Source organism: Dunckerocampus dactyliophorus, chromosome 4 (assembly GCF_027744805.1).
Source record: "Dunckerocampus dactyliophorus isolate RoL2022-P2 chromosome 4, RoL_Ddac_1.1, whole genome shotgun sequence".
NCBI classification, from domain to species: Eukaryota; Metazoa; Chordata; class Actinopteri; order Syngnathiformes; family Syngnathidae; genus Dunckerocampus; species Dunckerocampus dactyliophorus.
The window spans coordinates 5,598,448-5,620,785 of NC_072822.1; the positions used below are offsets into that span (position 1 = coordinate 5,598,448).

At 40.4% G+C, this 22,338-nt stretch overlaps 1 protein-coding gene across 7 annotated transcripts; it reads left to right on the forward strand.

Moving 5' to 3' along the window:
* Window positions 1-28: 28 nt before the first annotated feature.
* mapk4 (mitogen-activated protein kinase 4) lies at window positions 29-21,958 on the forward strand. 7 transcript variants are annotated; one of them, XM_054773605.1, is made up of 10 exons: window positions 29-4,117; window positions 4,190-4,265; window positions 7,755-8,454; window positions 11,296-11,471; window positions 13,062-13,206; window positions 15,223-15,305; window positions 15,386-15,464; window positions 16,508-16,727; window positions 16,797-16,950; window positions 18,200-21,958. In XM_054773605.1, the coding sequence occupies exons 3-10, from the start codon at window positions 7,926-7,928 to the stop codon at window positions 19,058-19,060; spliced, it is 2,247 nt and encodes a 748-aa protein (XP_054629580.1). In that variant the 5' UTR covers window positions 29-4,117; window positions 4,190-4,265; window positions 7,755-7,925; the 3' UTR covers window positions 19,061-21,958. The 7 variants fall into 7 exon arrangements, with proteins under 7 accessions (XP_054629580.1, XP_054629575.1, XP_054629578.1 ...); XM_054773600.1 differs by having other exon boundaries at window positions 16,508-16,950; XM_054773603.1 differs by having other exon boundaries at window positions 7,758-8,454; window positions 16,508-16,950.
* The last annotated feature ends 380 nt before the right edge of the window (window positions 21,959-22,338 follow it).

The window sequence follows — 22,338 nt, forward strand, 5'->3', positions numbered from 1 at the left end:
AATGTTACATAGATGAGATTTATCATTAGATTAGATTACCTTCAAACTGCGTGTAGTCCTCCTGCGTGTAGACATAGTTGTCCTCCCATTCCGTGTACAAGGTAGCAAGGTTTTGGCTTCTTATTTTGTCCCACTTCCCCACTCTGAAACCCTTTTTTAAGATGAAAGTAAATTGGACAGACTAGTTAGTTCAGTACCTTGCTATATGCTAGCGGCGGCTGTCTCTTGTGTCCCTGCAGCGATCCGTAGCCTGTGCATTATAGCTGAGCAATGTGTTGTAAAAGAAATGGGAGTGTAAAGATCACTCTAGGGATATTTCATGTCTACATGTCACTATTTATATTCAATCATTCTCGTGGATATTCGCTTATCGCGGTCCGTTATGGAACAATTAAGCGCTGAGTTATTTTTTTAATTTGGGGAGTGTACAAAAAAAGCCCGATTAGCTGCAGTACCACCAATAGCCTAAGAGGGATGCAATTGAGTCGCAAGATTGGAAGGCATCGTTAACACGTGTTTAACCACTTATTTAAAATTTTCATTTACGTTTTAATATGACATTAAATTACCATTCATGGATGAAAATGATAAAATGAAAAAGATTACACATTTATGTCAGTTTGCCTTTATTCTTTTTATCTGTTTCTGCTTGACACGTTTGCACCAGGATCAGTCCAGAGTGCACCCCGCCTCTCGCCTGAAGTCAGCTGGGACAGCCTCCAGCATAATTGCCAGCCGAGTGGTTAGCATGTTGGCCACACAGAAGATCTGGGTTCTAATCTTCGTTGACATCTCTGTGGGGGGTTTGCACATTATCCCCGTGTGTGCGTGGGTTTTCTCCGCGTGGTTACCTCCCACATTCCAAAAACATGCTTTTTAGGTTAATTGGAGACTAAATTGTCCATAGGTATGAATGTCGGTGTGGTTGGTTGTCTATATGTGCCCTGCGATTGACGGGCGACCAGTCCAGGGTGTACTCCGCCTCTCTCCCGAAGTCAGCTGGGATAGGCTCCAGCATACCCGCAACCCTAGTGAGGATAAGTGGCAAAGAGGATGGATGGATGGACTTTTGCACCAGGCTGTATTGACATTGCAACCTCTTTCCCAAACTGACAACTTAAATTCCCTCTGCTCTCATGTCTATTTTTGTGACTGCCTCACATCTTTTTCTCATGCTGTGTGTGTGTTGCACCTGAGGCGTGTTTGTGTGTCTGCTACATAGTCCACACATCTGCCTGCCTACTCACCTGCTCCCATATACGGTACCTCCATTACTGCCTGTTATACAGGGTCAGGCAAAATGATCTTGACACATTTGTAAAGGGCAAAGAAAAGTGTTACTTTTGAAAAGTACATATGCCATTTTTTTCACATGCCATTTTGCTTTGTTTATAATGCCATTGTTTTTCAGTTGCTGCCATGAATGGACTGGTGAGCATCGCTCTTTCATTGTGGACACGTTTATCAAAACGAATCTAACCAACACGAGCGTTCCGTTTGCACTTCAATCTTGGTAGGCATGATCCCGTACCAGCTCGAAACACGATCTTGTTATGGGTTTCCAACTTCAGAGCTACTGGATCTGCATTGAGAGTGTGGACAATAATGGATCCCATTTGACTGAAACAGAATGGCATATGTACTGGAAAACACTTTATTTGCCTTTTATTTAACCTACAAATGTGTCAGATCATTTTGCCTGACCCTGTATATGTGGTATACTGTATGGAGGTCGTGCAACACAGAACATGGCAGTTCTTCAGCCATGATCCGTGCTCTTCACACCTTTTAGTTAGGGTTTTATTAGGCATAGACCACATAACATGAGTTGGTGTGTTTGTTAGGCTAAAACAGTAATCAGTAAATCAGTAATTCTACAAGAATAAAGACAAAATATTAAGGGAACAAGGTAATTTAACAAGAAAAAGTAAGTCATTCTATGAAAATATTAGCAAACATACCGTACTATATTTCAAACAATGAGGCAGCACACTGGCCTAGTGGTTAGCATGTTGGCCACACTGGCAGTTGAATCTGGAGTTTGCATGTTCTCCCCGTGCGTGCGTGGGTGGGTTTTCTCCGGGTACTCCGGTTTCCTCCACATACCAAAAACATTCATGTTAGGTTAATTAAATTGTCCATAGGTATGAATGTGAGTGAATGGTTGTATGTGCCCTGCGATTGGCTGGTGAGGGTGTACCCTGCCCACCCTTGCCCGAAGTCAGCTGGGATAGGCTCCAACGTACCTAGTGAGGACAAGTGGCATGAAGATGGATGGATGGACAGAACAAAGTTGTCATTTTTGCAAAACTAGGTTGCAAAAAGTTGTGTTACCAGAATCTAATTACGAGAAAGAATTAAAGTTGTCATATGAAAACAAAAACAAAGTTGTCAGTTTGGGAAATTATGTTGCGAAAAAAGTTGTGTTGCGAGAATAAAGTCAGAATTACGCCAAAAAAATGGCAGAAATGAAAAAACAGGTAATTTTACAAGAATAAAAATAAAGATAAGCGTCATTCTATCGAGAGTCACGATTTTAGAGGAATAAACTTGTATTGTGCGGAAAAATTTCATTAGTCGCACTGAGTTGTATTCACGGAATAATGTTATTAAAGTTGTAATATGGGAAAAAGCAAATTTAAGAAATGTTTTGAAAATTGGGTGGGAGAAAAGCATAAAATGGAAAAGTCTAAATATTATGGGAAGACAATTGACAGATTAAGAAAAAAAGGCGTAAAGACCACAGTTCATGCTCATATACCACCCGCCTCTCGCCTGAAGTCAGCTGGGATAGGCTCCAGCATACCTGCAGGGCCTAGTGGTTAGCATGTTGGCCACACAGTCGGGAGAGCGGGAAGACCTGGGTTCGATTCTCCCTTGGGCATCTCTGTGTGGAGTTTGCATGTTCTCCCCGTGCATGCCGTTTTCCTCCCACATTCCAAAAACATGCATGTTAGGTTAATTGGCGACTTAAATTGTCCATAGGTATGAATGTGAGTGTGAATGGTTGTCTATATGTGCCCTGCGATTGGCTGGCGACCAGTCCAGGGTGTACCCCGCCTCTCGCCCGAAGTCAGCTGGGATAGGCGACCGAAATTACGATAAGCGGCATAGAAAATGGACGGATGGATACTCAACTCATTTCCATGAAACTGAAAGATGGAAAGATGGCCCATATGCTAAATACATTCAAGTGCAAGTCCGGACAAAAAGCAATTTTTCATTCATTCAGAGCCTGCTGACATTCTTTTTGTGTGTTCCAAAAACAATGACTGATGGATTTGTAATATCTCTGATCCAAGCACTGACACAATTACCAACATTAATGACATTAGAATAAAGACTCTCCATGTGTGCCATTATTTTAGTCGAAAAATGTAGCAATATTTGATCTTGGGTGTTTTTGTGGCATGTGGAAAATGTTTTTGATACCCCAGCTATATACCCAAAAATATTTCAATTTCCTGTGGAACACATTCCTTTTGTAAACCTTTCATCTCTTAGCAACAACACGTGCAGACAACACACACACACACACCTGCAACATCTATTAATATTTACATTTATTTTTTTTCTGTCGTTGCTATTTTTCTTGACACTAACCGTTGAATTAAGGTGCGAAGATTTTGGTAACGATTCTGATACAAATCCTCACTTAATTATCACTTTTCACGTGTCTTTTCAAGGTGAGGATGTTAATGTGATAGTGTTTATTGTGTGCTCAGTGAGTGTTTAGTGTGTGCTCAGTGAACCTGAGCAGGTTTAGAGGCGTTTCAGTGAAGGAGGCGGTTTAGGTGAGGTCAGCCTGCAGCTGATGCCGATGATGCTGCTGGGACTCCCACACTGAGCAGATGGAATTGTGGGAAAAGATGAGATGTGAGACGGGTACTTCATCAGCTGCTGTGTGCGTGTGCGCGCGCGCCCGTGCGTGTGTGTGTGCGCAGCTCGCGCTCTCTCCTCTCCTCCCTCCCTTCCCCTCCCCACTTCTCTGCGCTCCTCAGGGCGGCCACACAGCGGGCTGTCTCGGCTCCATAGCAGATCGGGCTGCCTTATCTCATACAGCGGATCGACTCCAGCGCCGACCCTCTGCTGGCTGCCAGCCCTCCCACCTCCTACGGTATCACCTCTGCTTCACATACACAAATCGAGATCTAAAAACGCTTTGTTTGATTGTACTTCTGTTCGCTAGGAGAAGTGGGATCTTGTCTTTATTATCTTTTCCCTGGATCTTTTGTCTGCAGACGGCGGGCTGCCGTGATGCTCCGGTGAGTCTGATGCTGTTTTTTCCCTTATTCTCCCATTTGTGAATGTATTTAGTAGCCACAAAGACCACATAAGCACTTATTGTTAGATACGTCAATGCACTTTATAGTATTAGCGCACTTTTTCTTTTACCTCTTATTCTAGCGTTTTTTGGGAACACACACACACACACACACACACACTGGCAGCTGCTGCATTAAGCCAGTGTGCTGACACCTGCAAATACACTAGAACCTCTAAGGTCCAACGCAATGTGTTCCAGGATTTGTTCATAATTCAAGACAACATTCCCGTAGGGGATACTGCATTGTGAACAGAGTACTACATATGACTTGTCTTTCAATATTTTTGACAATAGGCCATAGTCAACCACAAAACAGTAGTCATTTATTCATTAATTAAGTTTTGAAAAACCGGGATAGAATGTTCAAACTGCAATGTACACTCCAGTTACATATGAACAAAAGTTGTAAAAATGTCCCAACAGAAAATGTCCAGAGTGATTAAAAATGAGGCGTGGGTCGCTACCACCCTCTCAGTTTCGTCCCAAAATGAGCAATAATCATACCACAACAACATCCAGATAAAAAAGTAAAAGACCAAAGTAATCCTTTGCAAACTATGAATAGTCTGTTCCAGGGTCAAGCTGCCACCTGGCATTCATTGTTTGCGCCTGTTGATGTTCCTAACTCGTGTCGTCCAAGTGTAAAAATAAGTTTAACTAAGTTAATAACCCGCATGAATGACTGACTGGTGACTCAAGGTGACTCAACTTATCACCAGACCTTGTCGTTCCTGCTATACGTGGTCATACATGTCCTGTTCTATGGTCAGCATCACATTTTTTAATGTTTTTGAACTGCATCCTACGATATGTAATGATGATTCTACTGAAGACTGTACTGTATTTTGTTGCATAAGGTGCAGAATAGCAGAGAGTGTGTTCAAGCACACACACACACACACACACACACAAAGCGTCGTCTCCAGTGGTGATGCATTATTTATAAAGTAAGTCCAGATCTGCACCTCCCACCCAGCACCAGTGTAAGCAGCTCCTTCCTTCTCGCTCTCACGACTCACTTTGCCCTCTTTGCAGACTGTGAGGTGTGCACAAACATGAACGTGTGAAGTTGTGATGTCGGGGTGACTGGATCAGTTTAACTTTGTCTCCCGTTACTGAGATGCAAGAAATTCTCATCTTGTCATTTATCAATACAGTATGTTGGCAGTTTAGTGGCCCGGAGGCCATTTACGGCCCCGCGACTGCTTTTTTTACTGGCCCTCGGCACATTCTAAAAATACGATTGAACATTAAAATATAAAAAACAACAGCAAAAACAACCACAAAAAGAATTAAGTTGAAATTTTAGGAAAATTCGGTTGGGTAAATGCTATATTGTTATGATAATAAAGTCAAAATATTAAGAGAATAAGTCATAGTATGAGAAAAAAACGTAGAATGTTGATGTATTTGTAAAATAAAAAAACTGTGAAAAAGTAATGTAAGGAGAAACAGTTCAAAATAATATTATTATCACTGATTAAATGAATAAATATATTTTATCTGTGTAAATATACAGTATATATACATTATATTAAATATTTTGTTAGGGTTGATTTTTAAAAACAAATTAAAAATAGTTTGGACACCCCTGGTCAAACTATGAAGCAAAAAAGACTACACTGCAGACTACAACCACAATAATAAATATACAGTCATCCTTCGTTTAACGCTGCTGATTGGTCCCAGACTCGACCGTCATGTGAATTTTCGCAATGTAAGATTCAATATTAACAAACGGAATATTTTTGTAGTTAAAGCACAGAAAACCTGTTTCTTGCTTTCTAAACACAAGTATTAATATTATTAGAGTCCTGTAGACATTAAATAACACCCCAAAAGTCACTTTTAAACTCCTATTATCCTTTGTTTACATCATATTGCGCAGGCTACGGTATCACTGCAGGGGCATAAGAGACGGCCGCCGTTAGCATAGCAAGCTACCGAGCTAAGTAGTCAGCCTCTCCAATTTACTTATTCTAAACTTCAAGTGTTACAAACGGAGTGGGAAAGAAGGACAAAGAAGCCAAAACTGACCACTTCCGACACGGAATGAGAGGAGAACCTTTTTTCCCCACTCAGTCTCAGCCATGGCATGTCAGCAGGAAAAGGAAGGTAGCTCACATAGTTCAGTTCCAAATGTGGAAATTGTAAATAATTCATGCTGTTATATTTATAAATAGTTATTTTGATGTAAAAAAAAACAACCGTTTTTGTCTTGTTTATGTTGGTGGAGTTGTTTAGATATTTGAGCTGCCACAAAAGCAAAAACTATTTGTGTCAAAGTGAAAGTTATGCTTGAAATGTATCTTTTGCTCCCTTTTCTAGTCGGCAACTGATATTTTCCTGAAACGTACCTATGTTCTACTGCTGATTACTAAAGAACGGAAAAAGATAGAAAACAAATGTTTTTTTCTGATGAAAGACATTCTTTTGGTAGGTTCCATGTTTCTATAGCCATAGAACACTTCATTCTGTGTGCCTTGAAAGATCAGTCAGTATCGTCTAAAATGGCCGCTACTGAAGGAGTTGTCTTTTGAAAAATGGCTGGGATTGAATGAGATTATTTTTTAACCGCGATATAGCGAGGGATGACTGTATTGCTGTCTGTGACAATGTTTGATACAGCTGTTGTACTGATTGTCGTTATATTGTGCAGGTTTACGTACAGAAGTGTGGGTTAGATTTGTAATAAGAATAATTTTTTAATAGATATTTATATTTTGTTATCATATTTTAATTAAAAATGTCTTTAAATTAATCAAAGTTTATATATTATAATTATTTTTAATATTTGATATTTTTATTTTCTATTTGTAGATTTATTTTTTGTTTTTTAAGTGTAGTGCATGAATTAGATTTGGATCATTGTTGTTTTGATAATTAGTAATTTTATATGATTATAAATCATATTTTAGATTCTTATGTTTCCATATAATATAATAAATACGTATGGATTAGAAATGGCTAAACGATTGCTATTTTTTTAAATAATTGTTTTCAGTGGTAGATTTCAAATTTTTCTTTTTAAAAATTTCTGAGTTTTTTACATTTTCATTTCACTTCCATCTTTAATTTTATTTTTCTTATTTAATTTTTTTAATTAGATTTTTATTGTTTTATTTTGTTTGATCGTGTTTTATTTCTATGGAGGCATAATCTTTGTGCTGCAGCTCCTGTATTGGCTCTCCCAATATTTTGCATGTGTACCTAATTTTGTGGCTGGCGAGTGTGGCATCAGTGACTATAATTTGGCACCAGCTCAGAGCAAAGCGTCACATTAAAGTAGATGAACTTTGTCAGCTATTTGTTACAATGTGACAGTAACTCTGCTGTAATTGAGACTCTTTAGCTGTGTGACTTTCATCTACCTTCCTTTGCCAACACCCTGCCCTCCTTTTTTCTCCCCCCGTCTCTCCTCCTGCAGCAGCAGCAGATGTGCCGGCCTGAGTGACGCAACTCATAGTGGGATGCGGAACCCCTCCCTTCTAAGCGTATAAGCAACAGGAAGCAGATTGGCAAAGGGATTAAAGCACATTATGGATGCTGCACCATTGGTTGTCTATGGAGGTCACTAGCTAGAGCTTTGCTGCCATGGATGAAGAGGAAGAGAGTATCATTGAGTCTTATATGGTGCAGGACTCCGCCCACTTCGTCCTTCCCTACTTCCTTAACGGACAACGAAGAAACACGTCTGCATATGTTCGCATCCACCAGCAAGACGACATCTAATCCAAGTACCGCTAGCCACGAAGCAACCATGGCCAGACAAGACGCCCCTCACTTCCTCCACGGCTTTGACCTCAGCGCCCACTTTGTTGACCTCCGACCTCTCGGCGTCGGAGGCACCGGGCTGGTCCTGTCGGCCTTGGACCAGCGTACGGGACGACGCGTGGCCATTAAGAAGCTACTGATGCGGGATGCTGTGACGGTGAAGCACGCCCTGAGGGAGGTCAAAATCACCCGCCGACTCCGCCATGAGAATGTAGTCCAGGTCCATGAGGTTCTGTCCCCCTACGGAAGACCCCCGGCGAAGGATCCGGCCCAGCTCGGAGCCCTGTATGTGATCCAGGAGTGCATGGAGACGGATTTGGCTCGACTGCTGGAGCAAGGAGCGCTATCTACAGGTACTCAGATTCATTACACTGATAGGTTGTCGTAATTTGATGGAGCATCAGGCGTTTAACCACACACCCCTTGTCCCGGCATTGCGGTTACCCTTGTACACAGGCAGTGTCCCGATTTGACACTACCTACGAAGGCGGAAATAGCCAATGTTAATCGTAGAACCGTTGGTTGAACCTTTTACACAGAACCATGCAAAAAACAACGTTGCTGCAATTTGTGCGTTTTCACAACATGACGTCCCGTAATCAGATAGATTTCAGCCTCAGGCGGCCTTGAGTTTTGATACAACCTTTGTAGGTGGAAAATAGCCGAGGAGACTTTCACACAAAATAGCCGCATTAGAGCAGTAACAGACTATTTATCCACCTTTACCTCTTCCACGGAACCCAGGTCATTGCTGCAACTGTGTGCATGTTCACATTGAAATCACAATAACAATAACAACAATTGCTTTCAGCTAGGCCTGTCAAAGTTAACGCGTTAACGGAAGTTTCCTTTAACGGCACTTTGTTTTTTGACGTGCCTTTAACGTGCGCACGTCCTGTTTGACCAGAATGATCGGTATATTTAGCTTCAAAGCCCTGGCATATGGCTCTTGCAACAAGACCAAAGGTATTTGTATCTACTCTCGCTGTGATTTCAGTTATCACGGACGGATTACGGCGCCTGCGGGTATTGTTTTATTGCCATTCATGCAGCGGTACCTTGGCATGTCCCAACTAACGAGTGTTTTTTTATAGATGCGAGCCCTCTCGTGGCTGACTTTTGCTTTGAACTGCGAGTTAAAATTTGGGTTACGAGCTCCTGTTTACGGGCTGTCAATTGGACGACCATGGCTGAAGTCGAAAATGGCTGCAAAATAGCACCGGGAAAGATTTTTGTACATTGTAGCGATCTAATTGATCTTATTTAGAATTTATTATGTAAAACTATGACAGGAACAACATCAAAGGACATGAAAAGGGTGCAATGAATACTGAGCTACCATCCACCAGTACGAACCTGGACTTGTCTTTTAGAGAGGTTGTGTACCACAAATATGCACATTAGCACTCAATAAGGTCATCAAATCTTAGTATAGTATCAGCATTTGGAACCAAATATGAGGTGAAAGAAAAACGGGAATAATACAGTATAGTAGTCTGTGCTTGGGAGAAGGTTAGAAGGTGCATTCAAGGACCGTCAAACAAAGCGGGCCAATTCGCAGCTCACATTAAACGTCCAAAAAACTGTGGGATTTCTAATTGTATCTTATTTTTTCAATAAAATAATGGCCCATCCATCCATCTCCTATGCCGCTTATCCTCACTAGGGTTGCGCGTATGCTGGAGCCTATCCCAGCTGACTTCGGGCGAGAGGCGGGGTACACCCTGGACTGGTTGCCAGCCAATCACGGGGCACATATTGACAAACAACCATTCACACTCACATTCACCTATGGACAATTTAGAGTTGCCAATGAACCTAACATGCATGTGGTTGGAATGTGGGAGGAAACCGGAGAAACCGGAGAACATGCAAACTCCACATAGAGATGCCGAACGGAGATTCGAACGCAGATCTTCTTGATCTCCTGACCGTGTGGCCAACATGTAACAATAATGGCCCATATTGCCAAAATGTATATCCCTTTACATCAAATTTTATATTGTTATTGTTGTAGTTGCGTATCGAATTGTTTCCCACAAAGAGAATTACATCCCTACGCATTATAGATAAAAACTTACTTCTTTCTGTGATTAAATGAGATTAATTATGAGTTAACTATGGACAAAAAAGCAATTAATCACGATTGAAAGCCCTACTTTCAATACAACAGTGAGGGAGAAGTGAGTGTCAGATGTTTGGCAATGCGGAATACCCTTGCACACAGGCAGTTGACTGTTTTTATGCTACCTTCTAATGTTGTAAATAGCCGCTTTGACTTCATTGTTTGCACAGAGATCCCATAAAATAGCTGTTACTAAAGTGTTACAGTAGAGCAGTCTTATATTCGCTTGTGCCTTTTATACAGATCCCAACAAATCTAGATGTTTTGCTTACACACAGCGACACGGCATCGTGCAATCAGATAAGATGATGTCGGCGTCTGGTGTGACATATAAAGTACTTGATGGACAGCAACAATTTCAACACAACAGAGTGTTGAGGACTTAGTGTCAAGTGTTGAAGTAGACGTCCCAATCCCGGCATTGCGGTATACCCTTTCACACAGCTACTACCTCAGGCAGAAAATTGCTGGGTCTGTTTCTTTTTCTTCTTTCACACAGAGACCCCACAGAATAGCCACATAGCAACAATCAGGCATAGCAACGTCATTTTTATTGTGCCTTTCATACACACAGCAGCAAAGCATGACATTGCAACAACTGTGTGCTTTCACACAGGGGCAGGTGTTTAACTACGCATCCCCTGTCCTGCAATTGTGCAAAATACCCTTCCACACAGGTAGTGTCCAGCTCTGACATTTCCTTCAAAGGTGAGAAATGACTGGCTCAGCGTCATCTCACCTTTGCTGGTGCTGTTCATACAGAACAGTGACACGGAAGAAAGTCGGGAAAAAGCCGCCATATGCCAGCTGCGAAGGGTAGAAGAGGCTTGCTGGTGCAACAGGGCAGGTTTTAGTACTTTCATTCTTGAAAATGACACCTTTTGTGTTCCCACATTGTCAGGTTGTCTAGCAGCACCCTTTAGATAGCAAACTACTGCTACAGCTGGCACCCCAGAAGAGGGTGCCAAAAAAAGCGGTACCCTTTGCAACTTTTGCCAGTGGAAAACCAAACATATGAGGTGCTGTACTGAAGTGTGCTGCTTGGTAATATGAACTTGTGGTTTGACAGGCCACGCTACTCTGCTGTTCTACCAGCTGCTGAGGGGGCTCAAGTTCATCCACTCATCCAACGTGCTGCACAGAGACCTGAAGCCCGCCAACATATTCATCAACACCGACCAACTGCTGCTCAAGATCGGAGACTTCGGCCTGGCCAGGATAGTCGACCCTCACTATTCTCACAAGGTGAAGCTAAAAGACACGGCAAGGAGCAGTTCTATTGTTCTTTTGTATTGTTCAACCTTTCCTTGCTCTCTTCCTCATGAATCATTTCCGGGCAGAGCTAGCACTGCAGTGGGTGAACGCGCACACAAAGTAAATACAATGTGTAAATGTTTGCCACAAGTCATGTTAGTCTAAATCATCACGTCCCTCTCTTTCTCTCAAACCCTTTTTGTCCCCCTCATCATTTGTTATCTCCCACGCCGTGTGTGTGCACCCAGCTGATGTGCTGCCTGACAACGATCACCTTTCACCAGGGTTCTCCACATGCACGCACGCACACGCACACACGCACACACACACACACTGTGGTCAACTTGTGTTACAGTATCGCTGGGGGATTGTTGACACTGAAACAGTGTCTGCATCAGATAGCACTACCCCTGATAATGTCCCAGGTTTAGGCTGGAGGCGCGTATAATCAGCATAATTACTGATTTGATTTGATTTGATTTCATATGATGTATTTTATTTACCATATTTAGCCATATCTGCTATTCTGGTATCACTTTTGTGATACTTATTACTATATTTTTAATGATGATCTAGAAGTATAATCTATATTGTACTGTGTAGTGTTTTATTCGTCAGAACAGTAATTTGACAATACATTTTTTTTATGTTGTTATAGTAAATCACTTTTATCACGTCCCCCCCTAAAAATCATTCATTTTATGTCTATTATCAGAATAAATACTAATTTTATTTTGTTTGACATGTTAAAGTATTTCTAATAATGATGTAGCAGTATACAGTATATAAATTACTTTTATTTTTAACTTTAATATGACTTGCTACTCCTTTTTGGACATTGCACATGGACATGTGTTGAATTGTGCAAGTCTAAATATGTGATGTACTTCAATGCCACTTCTTGATGAAGCATGTTCGAAATAAACCATTACTATAACAATATACGCACAATACTATTATTTATACTACACTATAACTATATTGCTAATTATGAGCAATGATTTAATCAGAATTTTTTTTATTTTTCATTTAATTCAGTTGTAAAATCCATACAACACTTATCCTGTCACTTTAAATTGAGTTTTATTACATAACAGTCGTTTAATATGTTTATTATTGTGGTATTGTGGTGTACAACTGCACTGCATTACAGTGGCAGCAGTATTGTGGTGTAGCATTGCTGTGCCTAATGTTGTGGCCTTATTTTGGATGCAGTGACTGCTGTTGCCATGGACCAGATGGAGATAGTTTTACCTGGTGTGAAAAAGCAATTTCTCACGCTGGGATTAAAAGACAAGTCACCTGGGCCCTCCTGAGTCCCTCGCTGTCGCACGTGGAAGTCTTAGCCCAGCAAATACCACAAGTACAAGATAAAGGCAGTAATTGGCTGGAGGGGACAAGGGAAGAAATAACCGAGCAGGAAGAGGAGTGCGCTTTTAAAACCACACATGCTTTTAAGAGTTCAAAGTAAATAATTAGTGTGAATGATGATGACAAATGGTGACGAACCAAGAAAAATAGACTGTAAACCTTGCATGTCTATATGCAGCATATCTATAATCTCATCCCCTCTTTCCTCAGGGCTATCTGTCCGAGGGTCTGGTCACTAAGTGGTACTGTTCTCCTCGTCTGCTGCTGTCCCCCAACAACTACACAAAGGCGATAGACATGTGGGCCGCAGGATGCATCCTGGCAGAAATGCTCACAGGGCGCATGCTCTTTGCAGGTAACAGCAACACATCCTACATGTTCTATATACTGTAAGGCGTGCGTCCAGGGTTTCCCCTCGGATTTTTTGAAGCTGTGGTGGTGGCCTGCTTGTTTACTTGTTTACTGCCGCCGCTGTGTCGTGCCACTACTGCGTCGGCAATTTGTTATGACTTATTTATTCATTAACCTATTGATTTAACTTTTTTCAACAACTGGCAGAACACGAACTGAGAACATTGTCAAATTGTTCATTTAATGGCAAGGTTGCTGATAGCACTGCCAGCATTTAAAATGCTCTTTATTTACAAAAGCACATCTCCGCTCACTGTGCTCATTTGTCATTAAATACAAGTGTCGTGTTTGAAAAGAACACTTACAAAAATACCCAAGAGGTGAAGCAAATATTCTTTGGTGAACTACTCAACATCAGCTGGTGAGCTACCTGTTGGAGACCCTAAAGCTGTACACACTGCGTGCTTCTGTTGCACAACTTTGACACACAACTAGTTTTTGAAGACAAGCCATAAGTATTACAATGATAACAAGAAAGCAAGATTGTTAAGTGACACTTTCAAAAAGTACGTTGTGATGATAATCGTAGCTCATAGCTCGCCCGTGGGACAGAAACGAGCAGTATATAGCATATATATCCATTCTTACAACATATTACTTAACAACTGTTTTCGAGTTTAAAAAAAAACACCTCATTTTTAAGGTGTGGCAGCTTTTATTTTGTAGTGGCACACGGCCACGATCAATTACCAGTAGCGGAAACCCTGGCGTCATTCTACCTGTCTATAGTGTAACCATGTCGAAAAGAAAATATTTGTAACATAATGACAAAAAAGTTATAGAAAATTGTTACATTTCAACAATAAAGTTGTAATGTTAAACTTAGAGGAAAATGTCGTACGGTTATAGGAATAAATGTGTAATATTGGGTGTAAACTTAGGATCAAAAAAGTTGTAATGTTGCGAGAATTAAATGGTAATACATGAAAAAAAGTCGTAGTATATTGTGAAAAAGGTCACAATTTGACGTAGGTAAAATCGTAATGTTAAAGGAATACATTTGTGATATTACAAGAACACATTTGTTATGTTATGATAACACAGGGGTAATTTTATCAGAATGAAGTTGCAACTCTACAATAAAATGGTACAAGAAAAATGTTGTAATATATCTATTATATATCTAATACAGTATATAAGTTGCAGTTTTATAAGAATAAAATCGTACTGTTAAACGATTTAACGATGTCCGGTTTCCTCCCACATTCCAAAAACATGAATGTTAGCTTAATTGGCGACTCTAAATTGTCCATAGGTATGAATGTGAGTGTGAATGCTTGTTTGTCTATACGTGCCCTGCCATTGGCTGGCGACCAGTCCAGGGTGTACCCCGCCCCGCCTCTCGCCCAAAGTCAGATGGGATAGGCTCCAGCATACCCCCGCGACCCTAATGAGGATAAGCGGCATAGAAGATGGATGGATGGATGTGACGAGATTAAAGTTCTGAGAATAAAGTAGTAAAAAAGATACATCATGATGAAAAAATATTGTAATGTTGTAATGTAAAGAAAAATAAAGTCATAATAATAATAAAAAAAGTTGTACTATTAAGAGAAAAAAGCTGTAATATAATAATCACATTGTCCAGTGTCCATATTTCTGTTGACTTGCTCGCCTCATCAAAAGACACCGATGTTGTCAGTGCAGTCTCAGTGAATGCCTGAGCAGAATAACAAATGATTGTAGACAAAGTCTGGCTTTGTCAGCTGCATTTTGTTCCTCCTCTCCAAGCTTATTTGACCTCCACCTGCCTGCTGTACATAATACACCACGGAGGAAACTGCCACGCAGCCACCCTTGGACGTGTTTGAGTTTCACTTTAGCTCAAAGCAGCTGAGCAATCATGTCATTATTTACCAGAGGGATGTGTGCGTACTGTACACCAGCGGCGTTTGGCATAGCTCCATCTGCTGGTGTGGTGATCTTACTGCATTCAATTGTGTGCATGTTTTCCTTCTAGGCGCTCACGAGTTGGAGCAGATGCAGCTCATCCTTGACACGGTGCCAGTGATCAGAGACGAGGACAGACAGGATCTGCTACAGGTGATACAAATAAGAAAATATCCACAACACGTTGAGCCACACTTTTTTTTTTGTTTTTGTCCTCCTGTTTTCACGTTCAGGTGATGCCTTCATATATTAATCATGGCTGGAAGGTCAAGAAGCCCTTCTCTCAGCTGCTTCCTGAGGTGGATGCTGAAGGTGAGCAGATACCTAGTATATGTGCCGTTCAACCAATCACATCGCTGATCCCGCCCACTGCCTTATTGGTGCGTGACTTTGACAAAAGTGAAGTATTGCCATGTAATAAATAAAAAATATAAAGAAATGTAAAAATTAAATAAATAAATAAATAAAAATGCCAGTAAACATTCCAAAATACTAGTAAATAAACATAAATTATATATATCAAATAAATGATTGATAGATGTTTTTAACACTAAAAATGAGATGAATAATTTCCTTTTTTCTTCTCACATCATATCATTCATATTTTTTGCCACAAAAAAATCCTCCATAACTGTATCGTGTTATCAGTGTTGAAACAATAAACCCCAACCATTAAAAAATAAAAATAAAATTCTAAAATGAAATCAATCAATTTTGCCCTGCTGACGTTTTGCTGCTTTTTCTCAAGCTGCTGCATCTCTCATGAGCTCCGTTTAAGCTCTTTAATGGGTGACTTTGATCGACTCGTGCGTCGGGCAGCATGAAATGCATGGCCATTAATGAAATAAAAATACGATTGAATAATTAAATGAAACATTTAATTAAATAACTAATAATTTCAAATGCCATTAAATAGTTAAAAAGTTCATGAAATAAATATTGTTTCACAATAAGTTGTTTCAATATATTTCACAACTTCATGAGTAGTATAATTGAATTCACATTTAATTTAATTCATTCAAATGTATTAATTCATATTTTAAAGTCTAATCAGGTAGCTTTATATTTATTTAATTCTGGCACACCCCGAAAAAATTATTATTGTTGCCGTTCTCTAATAATGAACTTTGAATAATGAACTTTTCTTGATTTTTCTCAAGCTGCTGCACCTCCCTGAAGTCCTTGTGTAAGCATGCTTTAAACTTTAAAAGCTGCTAGTCTAAGTTCATAATGGTAGCCCGATAGTGAAGTGGTACCAAAATGTATGCATCCCTTTAATTTGGTACTCTTTTATACTGTAGTATAATACCATACCTACCATTCTAGAACTGGTATTTGTCCTCCTGTCCTCCCAGCTGTGGACTTCCTGGAACAAATCCTGACCTTTAACCCCATGGATCGCCTGACAGCCGAGGCGGCACTGTCCCATCCCTTCCTGCGTTTGTATTCCTGTCCGGACGACGAGCCCGTCTCGTCGCATCCCTTCCACATCGAGGACGAGCTGGAGGACAGCCTCATCATGGAGCACAGCCTCAGCAACAGCCTCAGTCGGGCCTCCAGCATCCACTGGGACAGGTGCCGTACAACGCTGGAATCCCGTAATAACAATGCGATCAACGTGCGTTCCCTTCTGTGTTTCAACAGTTTATCAACAGATGTGTGCTGGCAGCAGTCAGGAGGGAAATGTCGATGCGTGCCCTCGGGTCACGTGACCTCTGATGTGGAAGACACGGCAGAGGAAGAGGAGGTCCAAAGGGACCCCAGAGCCAGTTGTGCCTCACTTTTAGAAGAGGCCCAGGTAAGGATGTGCCTTGACAAATGTACATATACTGTAGAAGCCATTACTTTATTTATTACATCTTATTGTTTTTACGGTATGCTGATTCCACCGTTACCAATACTGGAATCAATTCTCAGGACAAAATATTGATATTTTGCAGTACAATCAATACGCAATACGAGTGGAAAAGACAATATTTTAAATGATGATATGTGTCAGCGATATCATATTGATTGTGTGATTATGTGATTAGAGGAATAGAGGTAATATATACAGTATATTTGAATACCTCTTTTTATCAGCATTGGAATTGATTCTCATGACATAAAAGGATGAACCGAAGATGACTAAGTGGATTAGCGATATCATATTATGACTTTTGGCATTAAGACATTAAGATAAGATAAGATATGCCAGCACCACCATCACCCATACTGAAATAGATTTTCATGACAACATATTAATATTTTCAGTAACCTGATATCCAATTTTTACTTTTGGTATTTTATGTTATTTAAGATAAGATAAGATGAGATACGACCATGAGGACAAGCGGTGCACAGAAAATGGATGGACGGAGGATGCCACCACAACCATGGATATTTTTTATCTTGGAGGAGGGGGTATAGTGTGTGCAGAAAAGACAATATTTTAAAATGATGAGCTGCATCAGCGATAACATATTTTATTGTATGGAATGTGTACTGTAAGACTTTTAAATTATATGAAATATTGATAGGCCGATACCACGCTTATTTCACTGGGATCGATTCTTGTGACAATATATAAATAATCTGAGTAACTTGTCATTAGTATGGAATACATACTATAGAAAAATGTCAAAATACAGTACATGAACTATCAATATGCCAATACTCATCAATACTGTAATCCATCGTCATGACAAAATATTGATATTTTGACCAGTTTAGATATAGGGGGAGCATAGCATGTATTATACATTTTAAATACTATATACTATATTAATATGTGGATACCACCATTATCGATACTGCAATCACTTCTCAAGACAAAATATCATTATTTTGAAGCGAGAGGATGGGAGAAAAATACTGTACATTATAAGAATATTTAAAATGACCGATATTAACAATATTGTATCTGGTATCATATTGGTTAGCGTATTTGTGGTATCCCCTGTGACTATTTAGTGTCACCACAGGAAAGGAACCGTATTTGGTAACTGTGATGGACCCAGCCTATTTGCACTAATGCACTAACTAATAATTATTCCCATCCCGTCAAGGTGGACCCACGTAAATATTCCCACAGCAGCTCTGCTGAACGCTTCCTGGAACACTCACACTCCTCCCTGGACCGGGCCTGTGGTTTGGGCTTCGGGGACTTGGACTGCGGCCGTTCGTGCGACTACAAAGTGGGCTCGCCGTCGTATCTGGACAGAATCGCTTGGAGAGAGGGCAAGCCTCAGCACTACTCTGAACCCAGGCTCATTCTGGATCTGTCTCACTGGAAGCGCAACACCACCAGCAACGCTCCGGTGTCCATCCAGCCCATCGGTGGCAGTGTGGAGGACGTGAGGGAGGTTGTGCAAACAGAAACGGGGGATTTATTCCAGGAGATCTCCCACTGGGTGGAGAGCACCCAGTCTCGTCTGTACTCACCTAGTCCATCTTTGGAGCCACAATCACCCTCCTGCTACACCTCCTCCCCACCTCTCCCCCTCTCCCCTACCGACCTCCAGACCCCAGTCTTCCACTACTCAGAGCTTGAACCGCATCCTTTCCCATCCGACTACGACGAGGACAGACTCAGCCCCTTTCCACCCATCACTCCCACCTCTCCTCTACCTCCACAGTCACCTCACAGCGAGTCCCCTGCTTCCTCTCCTCTCTTTCCTCCTTCTCAGCCAGAACCTCTCTCCTCCTCATCCTCCTCCATGGCTGAGTCCCGGGAGTCACTCCCCGTCAAGCAGAAGGAGCGTCTGTTCGACTTGGATGTATTTATCTCCCGTGCTTTGAAACTGTGCCGAAAGAATAAGGAGAAAGGAGACGGGAAAGGGCGGAGAGAGGGCGGATGGAGGGAGGAGAGTAGAAACTGCAGGGTCTCAAGACCTCCTGAGCACAGGACGCCACCACCACAGACCTAAAGCCCACGATACAAAAAGGCATTTTAACACTGGAGGGTGCTTACAGTATATTTTGATTCTCAATAGATCGTTTGGTTTTAAGGCTGATTGTTTAAAACTTGGCCATAATTTGGTTTCAGTTATTATTTTTTCTACTTTGAAATGTATTTGTACTTTATTTATCCCACAGCGGGGTACACCCATGCTTACACTCTTTACCCTCTGGTCCGCCCCCATTATAACAACATTCTTGATATACTGCAATCCTGCATGCATCACAAAACCGTTGCTAACAAAAACGTCAGACCTCAGTCGCTCGGCGTTATTTCCTCTCCGTTCGTATCACTACGCGCCCTCTCCTGTTCGTTGTTGTGAGTGTGTGTTGGAGACTGCTGCGACGGGAGACTCAGGCGTCGCAGCAGTCTTCCTCCGCTGTGGAACACATACACAACAATGGTCAGGCGAGAGCGAGTAGTGATACGAAAGGAGAGGAAATAACACAGAGCGACTGAGAGGTGGGACTTTTTTTGTGGTGCAAATGTATTTCTCTTTTGAACGCATATTGTTTTGAGAAGCCAAACTCTTTACTTCCGTGACCCCAGCAACTAACCGGAACTACGTTCCTCCTCACCGAAATCCGACCAGAACTCCGCTCACGGAACAAAGTGGGGGGTAAGTCACTGTTGATACACTGCAGTGCAGATGGTGATGTCATACAACTTCATGTCAAAAAATTCAAACTATCACTTTAATAACATTTTCTCACGAATACCAAATAAATCAAAGAAGATCTGTGAGCTTATTCTAACAAAAATGGTATAAAACATAAAAAAATATCCACAATTGATGTCATTGGTGATATCTGAAGCTTTAAAAACAATTTGATTTGGTGACGGTAGGAAAAAATATTCCTATGTTCCATTTTTATCACGCTTTTATGAGAGTGACCGTTTTGGGACCTAACGGTAAAAAGTGTAACTTCATTTTAAAGGGGCCTCAAGGTTTGAATGCTTGCTTTTACACTGTTTTTTTTTTCTTCCTCTTATAATAACACAAGGGCATCAACCATGTAGGAACCAAAACCAGATCTTGCTTCAGTGCTTTGCTTAAGGTTGGAAATGAACCTTGTGTTCTTTTAATATTTTATAACGTTTAAGCAGACAGAACAGATCTAACAATACAGTATAAGAGTTACAGGTTTTTCATCAGACAGCAAAAATATATTTAAAACTCAAATTTAATATACATTTGCTGTTTTACTTTTGTAAAAAAGGTGTGTCACTCGGGTGGTACCCTTAAATGTTTTGTACCCTTGACACTTTTACAGCGCAGGAGCATACCTGTACCTTGTTGGCCTTGGGAAATGTTACAAGGAGTTACCATGGAGTCCACCAATAAGCCCTATGGGGTACATAAAGGTACAGATTGTACTGCAACCAGTACTTCTGACTGTTTACTCTGCTCCTTTTTATCACTTGTAGCTGAGGCAACGCTGCACTCGGTACCACACAAAAGGGATCAGTTTCGTATACAAGATGCTTACTTTACCAAATGTCTTCTGCACACAGGAAGTTCCTATGAATGTACTGAATGAGGACAAAAACACAACATATAGTCATCCCTCGTTTATCGCTGTTAATTGGTTCAGATCTGACCATGGTAAGTGTATTAGATCTATGTAGACATGAAATAACACCCCTATAGTCATCTTTACACTCCTATTATTCTTACACTTTACACCACATTGCTAATGCGCAGGCTACGGGATCACTGCAGGGACCACGGCTGCATAGCATGCTAGTGAGCTAACTAGCTAGCCTCCAATTCATTAATTCTAACCAAAAACTTAACCACTTCCACACGGAATGAGGAGAAGTTTTTTTCACTCTATCATGTCGGACATGCCGTTGCTGACTCCATGCAGTGTGGCAATAATGTAATGTAATGTCATGCGAATGTGAAACATTACTGACGCCTCGTAGCAAGAATACTAGATGTAACTTGTATTTCAATATTTTTGACCAATAATGTGCCGTAGTCAACCACGAAACAGCGATCATTAATTAATAATTTAAAAAAAAAAAGCGATAGAGTGGGGGGCGATATTCCAACCGCGATGTAGCGAGGGAGGACTGTACTGCATTGTGATGCTGCAACATGCCTTGTAAACCTGTATAAAATGTACATTTCTTCCGACTGTTCTTGGTGTGTTCAAAGTGAAGTTGAAGCACATGTTGTGTTCATTTGCAGTGTTTTTGTTGGTTTTAATGTGCAATGCTGCATCTTTTTCTTTTTCAAAGACTTTTTTTGCAATACAGTGCTAAAATTTCCAATGCACAAACTATATACTACACACTGTATAATGTCATTTTGTCCCTAATTTGAAACAATCATTTACGCTTTTTAAGTAATAAGTTGCATTTGCTGTCGCTTTAGTTGTTTTGCCAAGATGCAATATAAATTATTATTTTCTGTAACTTTGGTCTCCAAAACACTCAGATTCAATGAAGGTGCCGTAAAATTAACATTTTTAGAGTTAAAGAGCACATTTTACACATTATACTCTACACTTTCCACTAAGACAGCAATAACGTCTCTGACAAATGACCCAAATTGAACGTGGTACCCGAGCTCCAATTCTGTTATATTTTTTCTTGAATGAAGCAATGCAGATAATGTGCCTCTACACCTCAATGCTTCCCAGCTTGCATTTGAATGTAACATAACCTCTAACACCCTTCTGCATGCTTTGACTCTAATGCAAATTGCTTACAATAACTTTATAACACTAACCATGTGTCACCATCATACTTGCAGGCATTTTTCTACTTTGGGGAATGTGGGGAGGTTTTTAATTAAATGCTAATATTGTTGGCTGGTATCTATTTTGCACCTTTTTGTGGAAAGAAATAAAAATTATAATAGAAAAATCATTACTTTGCATTGGGTTTTGCTTACAACTTTTAGTGCAAAGACAAAAATCAATTATTCAATTAAAAGTAGAATTTTTTTTGTAAAAAAATGAACTATTTTGTCCAATTATTTCATACATATTTTATGTATTTTTTTTTCTGATCTTCCCTCATACCATTACAAGATACAAGATACAAGAGAGTTTTATTGTCATGTGCATAGTAAAACAGCAGTTATACCATGCAATGAAAATCTTATTCTGTTCATTCTCCCAAGTATATAAGTATGTATATATGTAAATTTAATAATTTCACATTTTAATTCCCTGATTTAAATTATTTTTTTTAAACTTTTATCATAAGTACGTCACTTGTTCCTCAAAATGT